Source organism: Nestor notabilis, unplaced genomic scaffold (assembly GCF_000696875.1).
Source record: "Nestor notabilis isolate BGI_N333 unplaced genomic scaffold, ASM69687v1 scaffold18533, whole genome shotgun sequence".
In the NCBI taxonomy this organism is placed as follows: domain Eukaryota; kingdom Metazoa; phylum Chordata; class Aves; order Psittaciformes; family Psittacidae; genus Nestor; species Nestor notabilis.
In genome coordinates, this window is record NW_009920855.1 from 199 (window position 1) to 15,719 (window position 15,521).

Consider the following 15,521-nt stretch of genomic DNA (forward strand, 5'->3'; position numbering starts at 1 on the left):
AGGACTAAGCTGTGAGTCACAGATGATCCTTGGTACTGAAAGGTATTTGCTGAGGGACAGTTGTGTTCTGCTGATGTGGACAGGAGTAAGACATTGCAAAGACATAAAAAAAACCATCCCAGCAACACAGATTATATCTGATCCAGGAGAAGGATGATGGGATTGGTGTCTTCACACCCACTGCCATCCTAAAATAATCTGTTAGTGCTACACTCGCTACTCTGTCTCTTAGAAATCTCTGTAACTCTCTCACTTACCAGCAGAGGTGCTTGGACCCCCAGTGTGTACCTGGCTCCCCATCAAACCCTTCATGCCACCTGCACAGATGATGTTGGGGTACAGACATGAAAAGCCTGGGGACTGGCAAGGAACCCAGTGCAATATTGGTCTGGATCCCAAACCCTCCAGCCTGGATATTGCTTTAGGGGATGTCTTGCTGGGCCCTTTCCCAGTGCAGGAAACTCTCGGTTCTGGTGGACAGCAGCATGTGGCAGTTGATGCCCAGTGCACACAGGCAACTTGCAGGACTCAGATTGCCAGGGCATTGCACTTGGACCAGTTTCAACTGGAAGGATCTCCAACAGCCCCAACTCCATCCAACAGGCCCTTGTAACAGCAGTTGCAAGTCCCTTCCTGCTTTGTCCCCTCCTCCCAGCACAACCAGTGCCCCCCAGGCCCTCCCCACCACATCCCCACTTACTTCTTCCCGAGCTGGCGCGCCACATCGCAGCGCTTGAACCCTTCGAGGTTGTAAAGGCGCTTGGCCAGCCTCTTGGCAGCCTCGCTATCTGCCCTGCAGCCATTGGCCAAGGTGTCTGTGCTGCCCTGGTCAAGCTGCTCTGTGCTGCCCAAGTCGGAGTCAGAGTCTGAAAGTGCATCTTTCAAGCTGGCGTCACTACACAAAAACAAGAAACAAATCAAGGAGCAGTAATGTGACTTGAAGAAACCCACAGAAAAGGGCACATTTTGATTTCTTCTTATCCTAAACCAAGAATACACCTGTGAATTTGGCATTGGACAAACCCTCTTTCATTGCAGGTCAAAGGAAACAGTACAATTTAATTACAAATTTGTAGAAAATAGTTGAAGAGAAGGTGAATTTTCCCTGAGAACAGAGGATGTATCCATTCAGAGCAAGCAGCCCCAACACCTTTCTAAGCTTCGTCTCTCTCCACTGGTATGGAAAGGGATACCAAGTTCTTTCAGAGCTCTGGCCTTTCAGGAAATCTTAGGGATAGATGGTATGTTCAGTTCAGATTACTTGCTAAGGGTAAGAAATTGCACTTGTACAAATCGTGCCACAGGTCTGGGACTGGTATCAGACCTACAGTCACTGATGGACTGCTCCTCTTCAAGCTACTTGTTGGTGTTGTGGCCAGCAATTCCCACAGACAACATGCTGAGCAGCCCCACTGGCACCGTGTAGGTGGGGCTGCATCCCTTTATTTTCTTGCCCAAGGCCAGTTCTGGCACCTACTCACACATTTTCGGGCAGTGTGACTCACTGAAGGCTGATAAGCTAGCTGGACATCCAGCCTCGCTCCTGCTCTCCCATGACCTGCCTACTCATCACCAGCCTTCCTCATGCAAGGAAGTGTCCTGCAGATAAGCTGCTGCCTCCCAGGGATGAATGTTTGGATCTGAGCTGGTCCAGAGGATGAAGTCTCTGCTGATCTCACTGCCTGCAGAAGCAGCTTTGGGGAGGCCTCTACAGGGGCACCCAGTCCTATGTGAAACCTTGAAGTTTCCCTGCCCTTCAGAGCACATCTGTGAGTGTGCTTGACTGCCTCCAACATGCCAAGGGCTTTTGCAGGCGTCAGGCAGACCAGGCAGTGGAGTACCCTGAGGAGCCCCAGCTTTACCTGTTGTAAGAATAGACAGGACTTGTGAGCAGCCACATAAACCGTGGTTCCCTCCAGAGGAAACATCAACACCAAGTGACAAGCCCTAGCTCTTCCTGGGATTGCAGGGCTCCTACAAGACCCTGCAGCTAACTGCAGTTTGGGGTCCTGCGTTTGAGAACAACGAGGGCTCGGATACAGGGTCACTGGGGACTGCCTGGTTTAATGCCATGAGACCTTGACCCCCTAACCTACAGGTAGGAAAGGTTTTCCCACTGGTGTTTGGCCTCCCTGCCATGAGAGCACATGAAAGGAAGCACAAGGGGGGAAAAGGCAGCTCCATCTCTATCACGTCCTCTGAGCCTTGCTCCTAGACTGGCATCCCATAAGACAAAGAGTCCTTACCCAAGGAATTCCCAGCCTGTCTTACCTGATGGAGTTAATGATCTTGGTGGCATCTTCCTCTGATCCTTCCACATGGAACCCATTCGGGATGCTCTTCAAGGACAACCGGCTTAGCACGTTCTCCGACCTGCTGCTGGTGATTGAGTGCCTGAGAGGGCTCCCAAAATCCCCCTCCATTGGCTTTGCTGCTGCCTGCTCTTGCTTATCAGCAGCTGTGTGGTGAAGGGCTTCTCTCTGCTGGGCTACCAATTTCTGCTCTAAGAGCTCTGGGCTGTCCTTGACTCTTTGCTGGATCAGTGGGGTGAGTGGGGCCTCAAAACTGACACAGCTGTCTGTCTCATCTGTGAGAGAGAGGACATCCAAAGAGTCCAAGCTGCTGTAGTATGTACCCTTCATGAGGTCAGACTCAACAATCTTCTCAAACGTTGAGCTGAACCCATCCCTGATGTCTTTGAATTGAAAATGGTCCTTGTCATCCTCACTGCAGCTCAGCTTGGCATCTCCAGAAGCAAACCTGGACCAAAAGGGGAAAAGTAGAAAATACTGTCAAGGCAATTGCTTGCATTGTTCCACTTTAAAAGCATGAAAATCCTTAAGATCAAGGCCATTTCATCTAACTTTGGATGTGGGCAGCAAATGTCCTTGATCCCTTTTATAGCAGAGAAAAAAGCAGAAGCTTTTAGGGAGCAAGTCATATGCTGTAACTTCAACTTTTTTCTTGGATGAGGTATTCTGGGAGTGCAAGGTGTCCTACAAATACTTTTCTCTCCACTAGGAGGGATGTACAAGGTGATGAACACACACACAGACAAGGGAGGCTCTATGTTGCTTCACAGCTAGCCTGTGGGATTCAGGCACAGCATTACAGCCATGAACATACAATGAAATGCATGACCCTACAAGTAGACTGGGGTATGCAAGATACTGGGAGGGAACACAGCTGGTACAGCTGACCTGAATGGTCCAAAGAGATATTCCATGCCATAGAATGTCATTCTCAGAAAAAAAAGGGGGAAAAAGGGGTGCGAGGGGTGGCCTTTCAAAATAACCATTGCTCAGAAGCTAGCTGGGCATTGTTTTGCTGGTGGGAGATGTTGAGTGATTGCTTTTGCATCACTTCCCCCCACTTTTCACTTATTAAACTGCTTTTATCTCAACCCAGGAGTCTGCTCACTTTCCTCTTCCAATTCTCTGCCCACCCCACAATGAGTTGTCTCAGTTTGGAAACCCTGTGTCAGCACCATGGCTGTGCCTTGTGTCCCTAATGAATTCTGGGGGTGGATCAGGGATGAGCAGGTTTCCTGTGCCAGCGAACAAGATGCTGAACCTGTGCATGCCTAAACCCAGCTACTGTTAGTAATGTTTCTCCTAGGCACGCCTTTTTCAAAACTAGCTCTACACCCTCATGGGTAAAAACTTACATGAATTTGTAGACTCACCCTTGATTCCAGGAGCTCACAGCTTAAGAAAACTGTCACCCAATTCATCAGATCTGGCCATGCAGTAAACCAGACATAAGCAAAAATGAGACAACAGCATCTCCAGCCCAAAGAGCCCTCATCCTCAGGACTGCTTGTCTTTACAAATCCATCCATCCCTGCAGTTCCTGGCCATGACATTGTGTGCAGAAAAGATCTGCTTTCAGAGAGCAGGAGCAACTTTACAAGTTTCATCCCCTTGTGACAGGAAGGACTTTACAGCCTCCATTACACCCAGCAGTGGGAATTACAGACCTGCCTTGGCAGCTCACCCCATTGCCAAACTTCTTCCAACAGCCTCCATCTCCAGTGAACTTGCACCTCCTCTCCCCTACAGAGGGTCTGCATCCTCCCCACACCAAGGGAAAAACCCCTTTGTAGAGTTCCCAGGTCCTCTGAGAGAGTCATCACACCACCATTAATTGTTCAGATCACAGAATTTGTATTCTCCAGACTTTCCATTATTTCTTGAACCCAAACTTACACAGCAGGCAAAAAAGTAGGAAGGCTGCATGGGACAAACCACAGAGATCAGGGCAGGAGCCGTGGTCCTGGATGGGTCAGTGGGCACCAATAAGTGAGGCACATTGCATCTCTCCTTGTGTGGTCCCAGAGAAAAAGAGGCTGCCTACAGCTTACACCACCTCAGGAACGCTGTCTGTATCTAATCCAAGCAAAGCCAGGCTAAGGTGGAAGACAGTAAAAGACCTTGCTCATGTGAATGAACCTGACATAGCCTCCCCACAGAGAAGTGTGCCTACTTATTACACAGCAGGGAAGGCAATTGCTTTCCTTAAATAAGGAGCCATATATTTATTTGCATTGTAATCACAAGCTTTTGTCAGCCTATTGAAGTTTAACGCTGTATCTAATTGCCTGCTCTGCCTTTCCCAGTCAGCTCTGAAATGCTGTTTTATTGCTCATGGCAAGGCATGCAGAGCAATGCACTGGGTTCCTGTTGCAGCCATACTGTACTGGGGTTTTATGCACTGAGCTGTTTACATGTCATTTCCCAGTGGTTAATTAGTTGTAATAAAGTACAACCTACTTCACCATGCTAGTGGAGTGGGGAGTCCTGTCAGAGAGGGACATGATGGAAACAGGACTTTCCCAAACATGCAGGCTTTCTGCAAAGCTTTTCTGAAACATTATTTAATGGAATTTGATGCCATGGGAGGAAATGTGTGGGCAAAGGCAGCAGTCCCAAACCTGCAGGTACTAAATGCATCTACAAGCCAAAGGTGGGGATTCCTCTATTAGAAAGTTTGACTTTTTGTATGAATTCATGGAGCTGAAAGCAGGGAATATCATTCCCTAGTGGAGCTCACAGTTTGGCTGCAGATCTCAGACCTCTCTGATCAAGAAGGCCAATGTTGGAGGTGTCTAGGAAGGTGTAAGACTTCTAGGCAACATAGCCACAATGATAGGAAAATAGAGCTTTAACAACTACTATATTGGCATGCTAATGGATGCCCTGGGATAAACTGGAAAGGGGTAAAAGGGATCCAGTTAATGCAAGCTGCAGCACAAGCAGTTTAGCTTTAGTTGTGCTTTAGCTTTAACACAAGCTTTAGCTTTATTTCCTTGACTTTTTTAGCAACCATTTCCTGCATAGCTGCACTAACCTACCTTCAGCAGGGCAATCATGGTTTCTTTCTCCAGCTCCACCATGGAATCAGTGACCTTGGATGTCTTTTCCCCCCTTTAATTCTCCATTGGTTCAGTGGGAAGAGCAAGACTCAACTCCTTCTTGTAAAGCACTTAAGGATCCAGGGACAAAATGCCTCATACGTATGCACCAACATATGGATGCTTGCAGCATCTCTCCTGTGCCAAGGTAGGTACACAGGCAGTGCTGAGGTATTCACAGCAGCATCGACCCCAGGTGGCTTCAGTACAGACCTCTGGATGATTTCTGTTGGCAAAGGGAAGCATCCATACTCCTCCCACAGGAATGGCATGGGAAGCACCCCATTTCATCAGTGACCAGACATTTCCCCTCTGCCCCCAATCTGCAGAGCCCAGGGAGGTCTAGGCACTTTAGAGTAATAAGATCAGCAGTGGACACTGCACTGGTGTGTCCCCACCCCAGCCTGGAGATTTCTCCTGTGAAGTCAGGCTGCCAGCACAGAGGACAGAGACTGAGGGGCACTGCACATGCTGGTTTGTGTCAGCCACTTAAGAACAGGACACTCATATCTCATCTAACCCTGCTGTCTCTGCCAGCTCAGGGACTGCCAGAAAAAGCATGCTGCCAGGGACTTCAGGGTGAACCAGCCTCCCAGGCAAGCCTGGATCTCCATCATCCCCAGGCTGTTGTACTTGTGCTAAATATTACAGGAAACCTGGAGAGGGGCTTTGGACAAGGGCCTGTAGGGACAGGACAAGGGGAATGGCTTTAACCTGCCAGAGGGGAGATTGAGATGAGCTCTGAGGCAGAAGTTCTTCCCTGTGAGGGTGCTGAGGCGCTGGCACAGGGTGCCCAGAGAAGCTGTGGCTGCCCCATCCCTGGCAGTGTTCAAGGCCACGTTGGACACAGGGGCTTGGAGCAACCTGCTCTAGTGGAAGGTGTCCCCGCCCGTGGCAGGGGGTTGGAACTGGATGAGCCAGGATTCTACAGCAAGTTATTTCAGCTAACTGCTATAAGGGCTGCAGCTGAATTTCCAACTTGCAAGTGGGACACTCCAAAGCAAGCACAACCAGCACCCTTGAGACTCTTAAAGCTTCTCCTTTGCTTTGGTGACTCTGTGGCCAGACATTGGCTCTAACCACAGCATCTCTGTATTTGTAACAGGGAAAAGCAGTGTGAGAAGCCCAGAGAGAAAAAGAGTGAAAAGCCACATTCAGCCATGAGAGCAGCTGCAGCTTTTAAAGCTGATGAGTTACACATGGAGCAGAGTAACCTAAACTAGGGAGGCTTGAGAACCAGCACACACAAACCAGCCCTGAGCCAGCATTAGGATTGCTTCACACTCACCCAAGCTCCTCCTCTGGCTCATCAACACTCAGGGCTCCTGAGGAGCCCAGGAAGCTGTGCCACCGCTCCTTGCTGAGGGTCTCACCAGGGTCCTCCTGCCCAGAGGAGCCCCGCCGCTCCGGACCCGCACTGCTGGGGCTGCCTGTGCCGCCATCCTGCTCTGCACCGTTTGCCAGGCGCTGGTCCCCATCTGGCTCCGCTGGCGGCTCGTCCCCATTGCTGCAGGCTGAGGAATGCTGCTCGTAGCCGTCTGCAGCCGGCCATGGGACATGGCTGTTCTCGCTCATATTCCGCTCGTCGTCCCAGTGCTTACAGGCTCCCTCCCTGTGCTCAGCTCAGGCTCGGCACTACCTACAGCGGAGAAGAAACACGTCATGGAAGGCACGGCCTGTCGATTGCAGCTCAGAGGGGTGGCAGTTTGAAGCAGAGCATAGGAAAATGCCCCTCACCCCTCTCAACTCCTCAGTGCAAAGCAAAAACCCCAAACTGGGGTTTGCCACTTTGGCAAAGACCGGTTCTCATTGCTCAGCAGTGAGATCCAGAGAGGAAAACCTGCCAGCATGATCCCAAACCATCAGGGTCCCAGGCACCTTCTGCTGCTCCCATAACCCCCAGACAACCCCAGCATTAAGCACAGGGGACCTGCATCACACAGACTGTTAGTGCCCCAACTATGGCAGGGCTAGGGACAGGAATGTGGCACTGCTGATTTTCCCACACTGGCTGCCATGATGCTATTCCCAACCATTCCGTGCCCACCAGAAATAGGAGAGAGAGGGGAAGTAGGAGATAGGTGTGATTTATTCTTTTCTAATACTTCTAAGCAGCTGTTATGTGATTCAGCCTGTGTGATTTTCTCTGCTGAGTCGGCATTTCTGCAGAGCTTCTTGCATGCCAGAGTAACACTTCTCTTTTCCCAACACACAAGTACTGCTGAAGGGTGTCATGAGTTGCCAGCTAAGACTGGCAAAAGTATCCTTACTGAATACACCCTGGGATGCTCTCTAGAGGGCAAGGGAAGGACACTGTATTGCGCCAAATGAGATAACTTTATTGGCAAACATGGTCATTGACACGAAGTTTGCAAGTCTTATAAGCACCATCCTTAGCCATGGGCTGTAGCCCCACAGTGCCATGCAGGGGGTTGGAACTAGATGACCTTTAAGGTCCCTTCCAACCCAAACTATTCTGTGGTTCTGTGGTTCTCCATTGCAGCTTCAATCAAGTGCCACCTGAAATGATCTCTTGTAGAAGCAAGAGTTTCTGTATGATGCTCAGGCTGGCCACAATAAAAGCTGGTTTTGCAAACAGTGTCTACCTTCACCTGCACAGGAAGCATGGCTGATCAGCTACAGCAGGCAGAGGAGCCCCTGGGTTCTCCCCTTAATTCTGTTCCTAACTCACATCTCAAGCAGATCATTTCAACTTCCCTGTAAACCAGGGATTATGCATTACCTCTAAGAAGCCATGAGGGTGCCCAGATGTCAGCAATGGGCTCTAGGCGCTCCAACTTCCTGAGCTGCAGCTCTTTTAAGAGGCAAAATCATTAATTGCTTGGCCAGTGCAGGGCTCTATTAGTTCTTGGCAGAATGAGGTGCTGGGTGGCAGCTGCCTCTGCTCTTACAACCTACTACTCTGTGGAGATGTCAGCAGCCTCCTCCCTGCTGATGAGGCCTCTGCATTTGGGCAAGGAGCAAGGGAGAGGTGGGATTCAAACCGAAACATCCCTCTACAGCCTGGGTAAGGGCATATCCACAAGGATATGTGCTTAGCTGCTGACATAGCAGGATCCCAAGGGTAACCCCAATCCCAGTCTCACAGCCCAGGAAAAACTGGACCCAGGATCTGGCCTGCCCTCTGTGTTAGGAGACATGGTGGGGTGGGGAGTTCAGAGCCCCACATGGGATGGGTTTGGAGAGAAGCATTCCTCAAGGGTCACCCACACTACAGGCATGAGATAGGGCAGGTCCCTCCTTGAGGTGACACTGGCAGTTTTACCTCTTCTCCAGGTGCATCCGTGCGCATTCCCCACTGTCACAGCGCACACAGCATCGCCGCTCCTATCGCACTAGGCACAGCCAGGTGCTTCCAATCCCTGCAGGATCACTGCCTGTAACAAGGGATCAGAAAGTGAGACCCAGAGAAGAGAATCCCAGTGATCTCCTGCACCCTGCCACTGCTCCATAGCCTCTTCTTTGTAAAGCACTGCAGTTGGTCCTCCCTGGCTTTCAGCAACAGCCAAGTGCAGGAGCAATACTTAGATAAAGCCCCTGTCTTCTTTCTTTATAAAGTCCTCTGACCAATTAAAGCAGAGCAAATTAAAGCAGAGCAGAGCAACCTGTGCTTGCAGGTTGCAGGAAGAAACTTGATGAACCCATAGAATATCTAATTTCATCCACAACATCCATATCAGTCTTACAGACGGATCCCCCCCAGTGGTCCTCCCCAGCCCCACCAACAAACTAAGACCCAGGTTAGAGGTCTTTGAGCAAATCTTGGTAAGCAAATCTGACCTATCAATGGCACTGATCATGATGTTGTATTGTACAATGCAGACTGGCAGGGACAGCGATGACTTCCCATGAGGTGACCCCAGGCTGGAGGAGCAGGTCTGGTCACCACAGACAATTGCCTGAGCCAGCAGGCCAGGCTTGTTAGAGTTGACAGAGACAACAGGCAAGGGTACCATTGCCTGTGAGCTGTTAGGGGTCTAGGCTGTGTGGATGAGGCCCTAGATGTGCCACCTGCTTTCCAACAGCTGGAAAGAGCCCGTGGAGGAGCTTGGCAGTAGATATCTGTGTCAAGACCCTGTGGAGAGATCTGCTTTCACCCTCTGTTTGGCTTGTCTTCATGGGCCTTCAGCCTCTCAGCCAGCCCACCTCTCCCTGGCAGGAGAAAAGTCAGCCTACACGTCCTGGGACACCAGCACATTGGCCTCCTGTGGCCCAGAATCCCACCTACAGGACCTGAGCCCTCTCAAGGGAGGTCAACCTGAGACAGTCCGCAGGTTTCACACATGTGGGCCAGGTGTCCTCTACCTTGCTCGTCTGCCATCCCAAATGAAGATGTAAGATCTGCAAATCTCTGTCCCACCAAAGCCAGGGCAGAAAATCAGTCCCAGGCACTTGTTCTTCCCATGCACCAACAGCAGGGCTGAGCCAATGAAGCACCTTCAAGGAATTCACCTACCAAACCTCCAAGACTCTCCTGAGCATGACCACACTGATATTTCCAGAAGTACTGAAAACCTGACATGAGACACATTCTGACTTTCCCATAGTGAAGGCATAATACAGAACGCAACACAGAGCCAGGGCTCAAATCTTTGGAGGAACCTTTCCAGCAAAGCTTTGCTGGCCTTTTTCTTAACGTGAGATGAATAATGTGGCTTTTTCGAGTCCAGTGTTTTACAACCAGCCAAAGGGTTTTGGCTGAAATTCCCCACCTCCTTGCCATCCATCCAAAACCTCCAGACACTGCTGAAGCTAAATTCCAGCCCAATAGCTAAAGCTTGGCACAGCTACATGCATCCAGAAAACAGGAAGCTAAATGTGGTTAGGAGACAGGCCTGAGTAAGAAATGTTGGCAAACCCTAGTAAGTGTGATGGCCTATCTGGCCCTCCTTGCCATCCATCCAAAACCTCCAGACAGGTCTGGAAGAAGGGCTGAGGAGTCAATAGTTAAACCTTTAGGCATGTTTTTCCTTGGCCTGGCTTCCTGCTGGAGAAGAGGCACTGGGGAAGCCCTGGGAGGATGCATGCACATACTACGGACTATTGTTGAGACAGGAAGACCAACAGCTCCCACCTTCCAGTGTACTGGTCTAAGCAAAGTCAGGAGGAGAGTCCAGGCCTCCTGACCTCTTCGGGATTTGTATGTCTCTTGTTGGATCCACACTCCTTTGCACTCATGTGGATGGAGGCTGTGATGAGCACCTGAAGCCTGCAGGTTAGCTGAGTGTATATCAACCCATGACAAATTACTCAGCAAGTCACTAGCTACTAGATTTCTGCTTGCGGTGACAGCCACGTGAAGCACACCCAGGTTATGGGTGGCTGAGGCTTCCCAGAAGCTCCAGAGGAACTGGGAGGTTGGGGGTACATGGACAAAAGAAAGAGGATATAGGCTGTGATGCCACAAATTGGACTCAAAAGAAGACATCCAAGGGTGGAACAGCTGGTTGCAACTGTCCACATGCCTCCAGCAAGTATCTGGAAGGTTACCAATGCTGGACAGAGCCCAAAGGGCACTGAGGGATTCTCAGAGCCCTTCTGTTAGCTCTGAGTAAGCACGAAAGTGCAGCTCCAGCAGCCACAGCTTCCACTGGGCCATTGGGAGAGGATGGACTGCAGCACCGAGGGAAGGGACAAGGGGGGAGCTGGTGTTCGGAGGTCTCCCTCTAGGGCTCCTTTCCCAGAGCAGTACAGCCTGACAGACAGGAGGCTGAGCTGGACTGCAGGCTAATATTCCCCATGCCCCTGCTGGTTTCTTTTTGTTTCTTCTTTGGAATGTGCTCTCCAGCACTCCCAGTTCAGGGCTGGAAGGTGGTATCTGGGTTCCCACCAATGGATTTTCACACAGCCACAAGTCTTGCCCTTTCTGCAGGCTCAGGCATCCTCTCAGGTCACTGCTGCTCCCCTAGATCCTGTGGGTAGGGTGGGCATCCCTTGCATGTCTACTGCTTCCAGACTCCTGCAAATGTAACATGGGTTAGCATATGAAAAAGGGTCTGGCAAGAAAAGGGCCAGACCTGGTGTATGTCCTGGCCAGGACTGTTGACACTGGTGGCTACCATGGCCCTGCTGAGTTGTAGACAGTTGTGAAGCTCCAGTTACATCGTTTGAGCCAGACCAGCTCTGTAAGGCCCACATGAGCAGAGTATGGATTCGTGCTGGGAAGCTAATACTGCTGTTAGAAAGGCTAAAGGAATCCAAGGCATCCATGATCCAGTGCTAGTCAAAGCCTTTCCACATCCTCTCCAGTGCTGGGACTTGGTGCTTCCACTGCAAGGTAGGAGAGAGGCAGAAGGGACAGAGGATCCCATTCCTTGTGGACTTTGGGATGGTGGCTGGCTTTGCAGTAGGGACAGCAAAGCTGGGCTGGCATCCACTGCAGGAAAGCTCCAGTCCCAAAGAGGCTGGTCAAAGACGCAGCAAAGTTTGCCTTGATTGTTGAGGGGTTGGAAACCACACAGCAGCTCTTTCAGAGACTGGCTCTGGAAGAATCCCAGCTTTTGTTGAAGCTGAATGGCTGGTGGGAAATGATTTATTTTTAATTTTCTTCCCTGTGTTAGGAACTGGAAAGGCTCCCACTTCAGTTTTGTGTAACCACTTGGCTGCTGCAACACAGGAAAGCGAAGGATCCTGCTGCTTAGTTGAGCATGAGCTTTTCCTCAAGATCATGCTGAGCTGGGCTGCTTCATGCTGCAGCCTTACTTTGCCTTGCTGCTCTGAATCCTATTTCCTCAGGCTTGAGATGGGGCAGCAGCTCCTTCATGAGGGCTCTGTCCTCACCCTGGCACTGCAAGGGCATCCAGGGATGAGCAGGAGGCACAGGGATGACACGGAGGATAAAGGTGCATTGGGATGTGGATCCAATGGAGGTGAAGGAGAAAGAGAGCAGATCCTGTGCTCATCCAACAACCTCATAGTCAAGCTCAGGAAGCAGGCTGATGGGGGGATGCCAGGAAGGGAAGGGGTGCAAAGCAGGCTGCCCTGCTCTGGGATATGCTGGGTGCAGACCCGAGGGTAAGGAGGGTGCTGGGATCTTGCATCCCTTGCTTGCAGCTGGGCCATGTCCAAATCTGCTTTACAGCCAGCCTGCTCTGCCTGCCTTCTGCTTTGCTTGGACAGGGAAGCACTAATGTGCGAAAACTTGTTTTCTGGGCATCTGGCTTGGGTTTCGTAACAGCTTAAAAATTCCCTTGGTCACTCCTGTTGGAGAGAGCCCTTGAACTCCTTGGGCTAAAATGCCTGCAGTAACATCCTCTGCTGTGATAAACCACGTGCTCTGAGTTCCCATCCCCTTGGAGCACATATGGCTATTTGATCTACGCGCTGTTGATCCCACCCATGACGTGGCTGGTGAACAGGAAGAGAAGTGCTTTTCTGACCCAACTCACCAATGAATTTACAAAATGCAGGTGCAACACATCACCCTGGGCAGAGGCTGTGTGCTTGGGCACAAGAGGTTTCTTTGAGGAGGCAAACCCATAGAGAGATGGAGAGATCATAGCCATGGCTCTTCCTTTTGAAGTACGTCTCCTTTCTCTTATGTCTCTGCTTTGAGCTCTGCCCTTTCAACACAGCTGAAACTAAAAACCTTTTACCATTCTTATTGTGAAAATCTCGTTTATTTCTCCCATGGGCTGGAGGCCTTGTTTTATCTGACTTTTAAGACCTCAATCATATCACCTCTCACCTCTTCTCTCCAGATTGAAGTCCCTGCCTTCTTAGCCTGTTCTCATATGACAGCTTCTCCACCCCCTTGAGCATTTTGACTGCCTTTCTTTGGATTTTCTCTAACTTTATTAGTCCTATTGCTCTATTACAGTCTGGAGATGGGGAAAGCAGCACTGCCCAGTGCACTGAAGATGTGGGCACAGCAAAGATTTGTACAGCACCAGTTTTGGTTACTTGTGACTTGAAAAACCCATCCCATCCTTCAGTTCCCTGCTTTGCAGCAGCCTTTCTGAGACAATGGCAAACCACTCAATCTCTTGCTTCTGGAAACCTGGTAAAGGAGCACTGCTCTGTGCCCTGGGAGGGCTGTAAGGAGTGAGAGATGCTCTCCAGATGGAGAGGGACTGGACACCCACCAGAGGGTCAGGTCTGTGTACTCTCCACTCCTAACCCACCTTAGATTGGGACTTAGGGTGGACAAGGGCCAGTGCAGTGCTGTGGGAGGCCCAGGCAGGGTTTCTGGGAGCCAGCAGGGTGAGAGTCACCAGGAGCAGCGTGTCAGCACTCACCTGGGCTGAAAGGGAACACAGTTCAACAAAGAAATAAGAGCACTCATTGATGCTACTGTTACGATTTCCAGAGCCCCTGGGGTACTGAGGGTCATTGCTCATGGACAATACACTGTCCCATGAGTATAAACTGTCCATCACTGACAGTTTAAACTGCAGGTCCTACATCCTTTACTTGCAGTGCAGAAAAGAGACCGCGGTTAAAACGTATCCCACAGACTAAAATAAACCAGCTACATGCTAAAAAAAGGAGCCTTCGGGTAATCAGAAATCACTGTGCATGGAACATACTTTTCCTTGAAGCCAAATCCTACAGCTCCTTATTTTGAATTTTTATTAGGAGCCCCCAGAGCAATTAGTTCACTTCCAGAGCCCAACGACTCCTGCAAAACTTCAGCTTGGGGAAACAATGGCAGGTTTTAACTTATAGAAAACAATAAAACTGAGTCTTAAAATCCTTAACAGCTTTCCTGTTTGCACTCTTCTGCAGTTACTCAAAGGGGGGAAATAAAAGAATACAGAGTATTTTTCACATGTCCTTTTTCTCGTGCTGACTCCTTAGCTACACAGCACTTTGTGCACTGAGCCTTCCTCCAGCCCTGCGCATGCATCATTCAGACCTGACCTTTTCACAGGAGAAACACAGTCACGGTCTCAAGTCTATGGTGAAAGCCTGGACTGCACAATCACATTACATCTTGGTGAGGTGGTAGGAGTTGCTTATGCTTCTGCAACAAAATGGGACAAAGCATAAAGACAGTGAGCTTATGTGTTACCCAGGAGAAGCTGAGCTTGAGACGGAAGGTCCAGGAGGCTGATGAACATGGACCTGAATTGTCCCAACAGCATGTTGGGTCTGTAATCTTCCTAGAATAGGCTCCTTTAAAACCTCATCCAGGGCTTCCAGGTTTGACTATGGGAGGACAAAAGTCCTGTCACTGTTAGAGCAGCCAGTGGGGTCTGTCTGACCTTTAGTTCCCCACTCCTGCAGAAGCAATTCTTGACCCGCTTAGAGACCTTGCATGGCTCCCCATGGGCAGAAAGCCGCTGTGATTCACAGGAATCCTCCTGTGGTTCAGAGAGAAGCAGGAATCCAGAGAGGGAGCAGCAAAAGGAGGGCAAACTTTTACGGCATCCTGGGGGAAGAAAAGAGCTCCCTATATAGCTCTTAAAGCAGCTCTCATAGGAGCTTCGTATCTATATAGCAGCAGCTACAGCTCCTGCCTCCCCAAGACCATGCTTCCCACTAGTGGATCTGGCCAAGGTGACTGGTTGCTGCAGGAGCTCAAGGCTATGAGCCTGCAGTGCAGGTAAAGACTTCAGCTGTAAAGGCAGGCAGGACACCGAAAGACTCTCACATGTGCGAGGACCTCTACCACCCCTTCCCAGGTGTGCAGGCAAAGGCAGGAGGAAAGGGGCAGAGGCTTTCTGCGCCCTGGCATCCCATCTTCAGGCAGATCCCAAGCTAAGAGCTTGAGTGCAGGGTGCCTGTCTGGGCAGCAGGTGGGTGCCAATGGCTCAAACCCTGCACTGGTGCAGAGCAAATAGCTCATCATCAGCCCATGTTGTTCAAAATAGGAGTTTTCAAAGGGTACTTCCAGAATAACCTTATCGCTCTTCGGCTTTGAATAGCAGGGTTCCTTAGCTCAGCTCAGACCTGGCTCCATTCTCACCTCTGCCTATTTGCTCTGGTGCTCACCTTCTCTTTGGAGGGGGCTTTACAGTTCAGGTGACTGCAAACTGGTCTTCTGTCCTGGTTGTCTGTATATTTTATTGTGGAAACAGACTATTTATGGGGCCTCTCCACTCCGTGCAGCATAGTAATTGAATTCATTAAACCCAGCTTTCCC

At 50.2% G+C, this 15,521-nt stretch overlaps 1 protein-coding gene across 1 annotated transcript; it reads right to left on the minus strand.

The window, feature by feature from the left end:
- Positions 1-700: 700 nt before the first annotated feature.
- LOC104402894 (PH and SEC7 domain-containing protein 2-like) lies at positions 701-6,988 on the minus strand (the record flags this gene model as incomplete). The annotated part of the gene is made up of 3 exons (XM_010010884.1): positions 6,702-6,988; positions 2,272-2,760; positions 701-895 (listed from the first exon to the last, which is right to left on the minus strand). Coding segments are annotated over exons 1-3 (971 nt in total), but the record flags the coding sequence as incomplete, so codon positions are not given.
- Between the last annotated feature and the right edge of the window lie 8,533 nt (positions 6,989-15,521).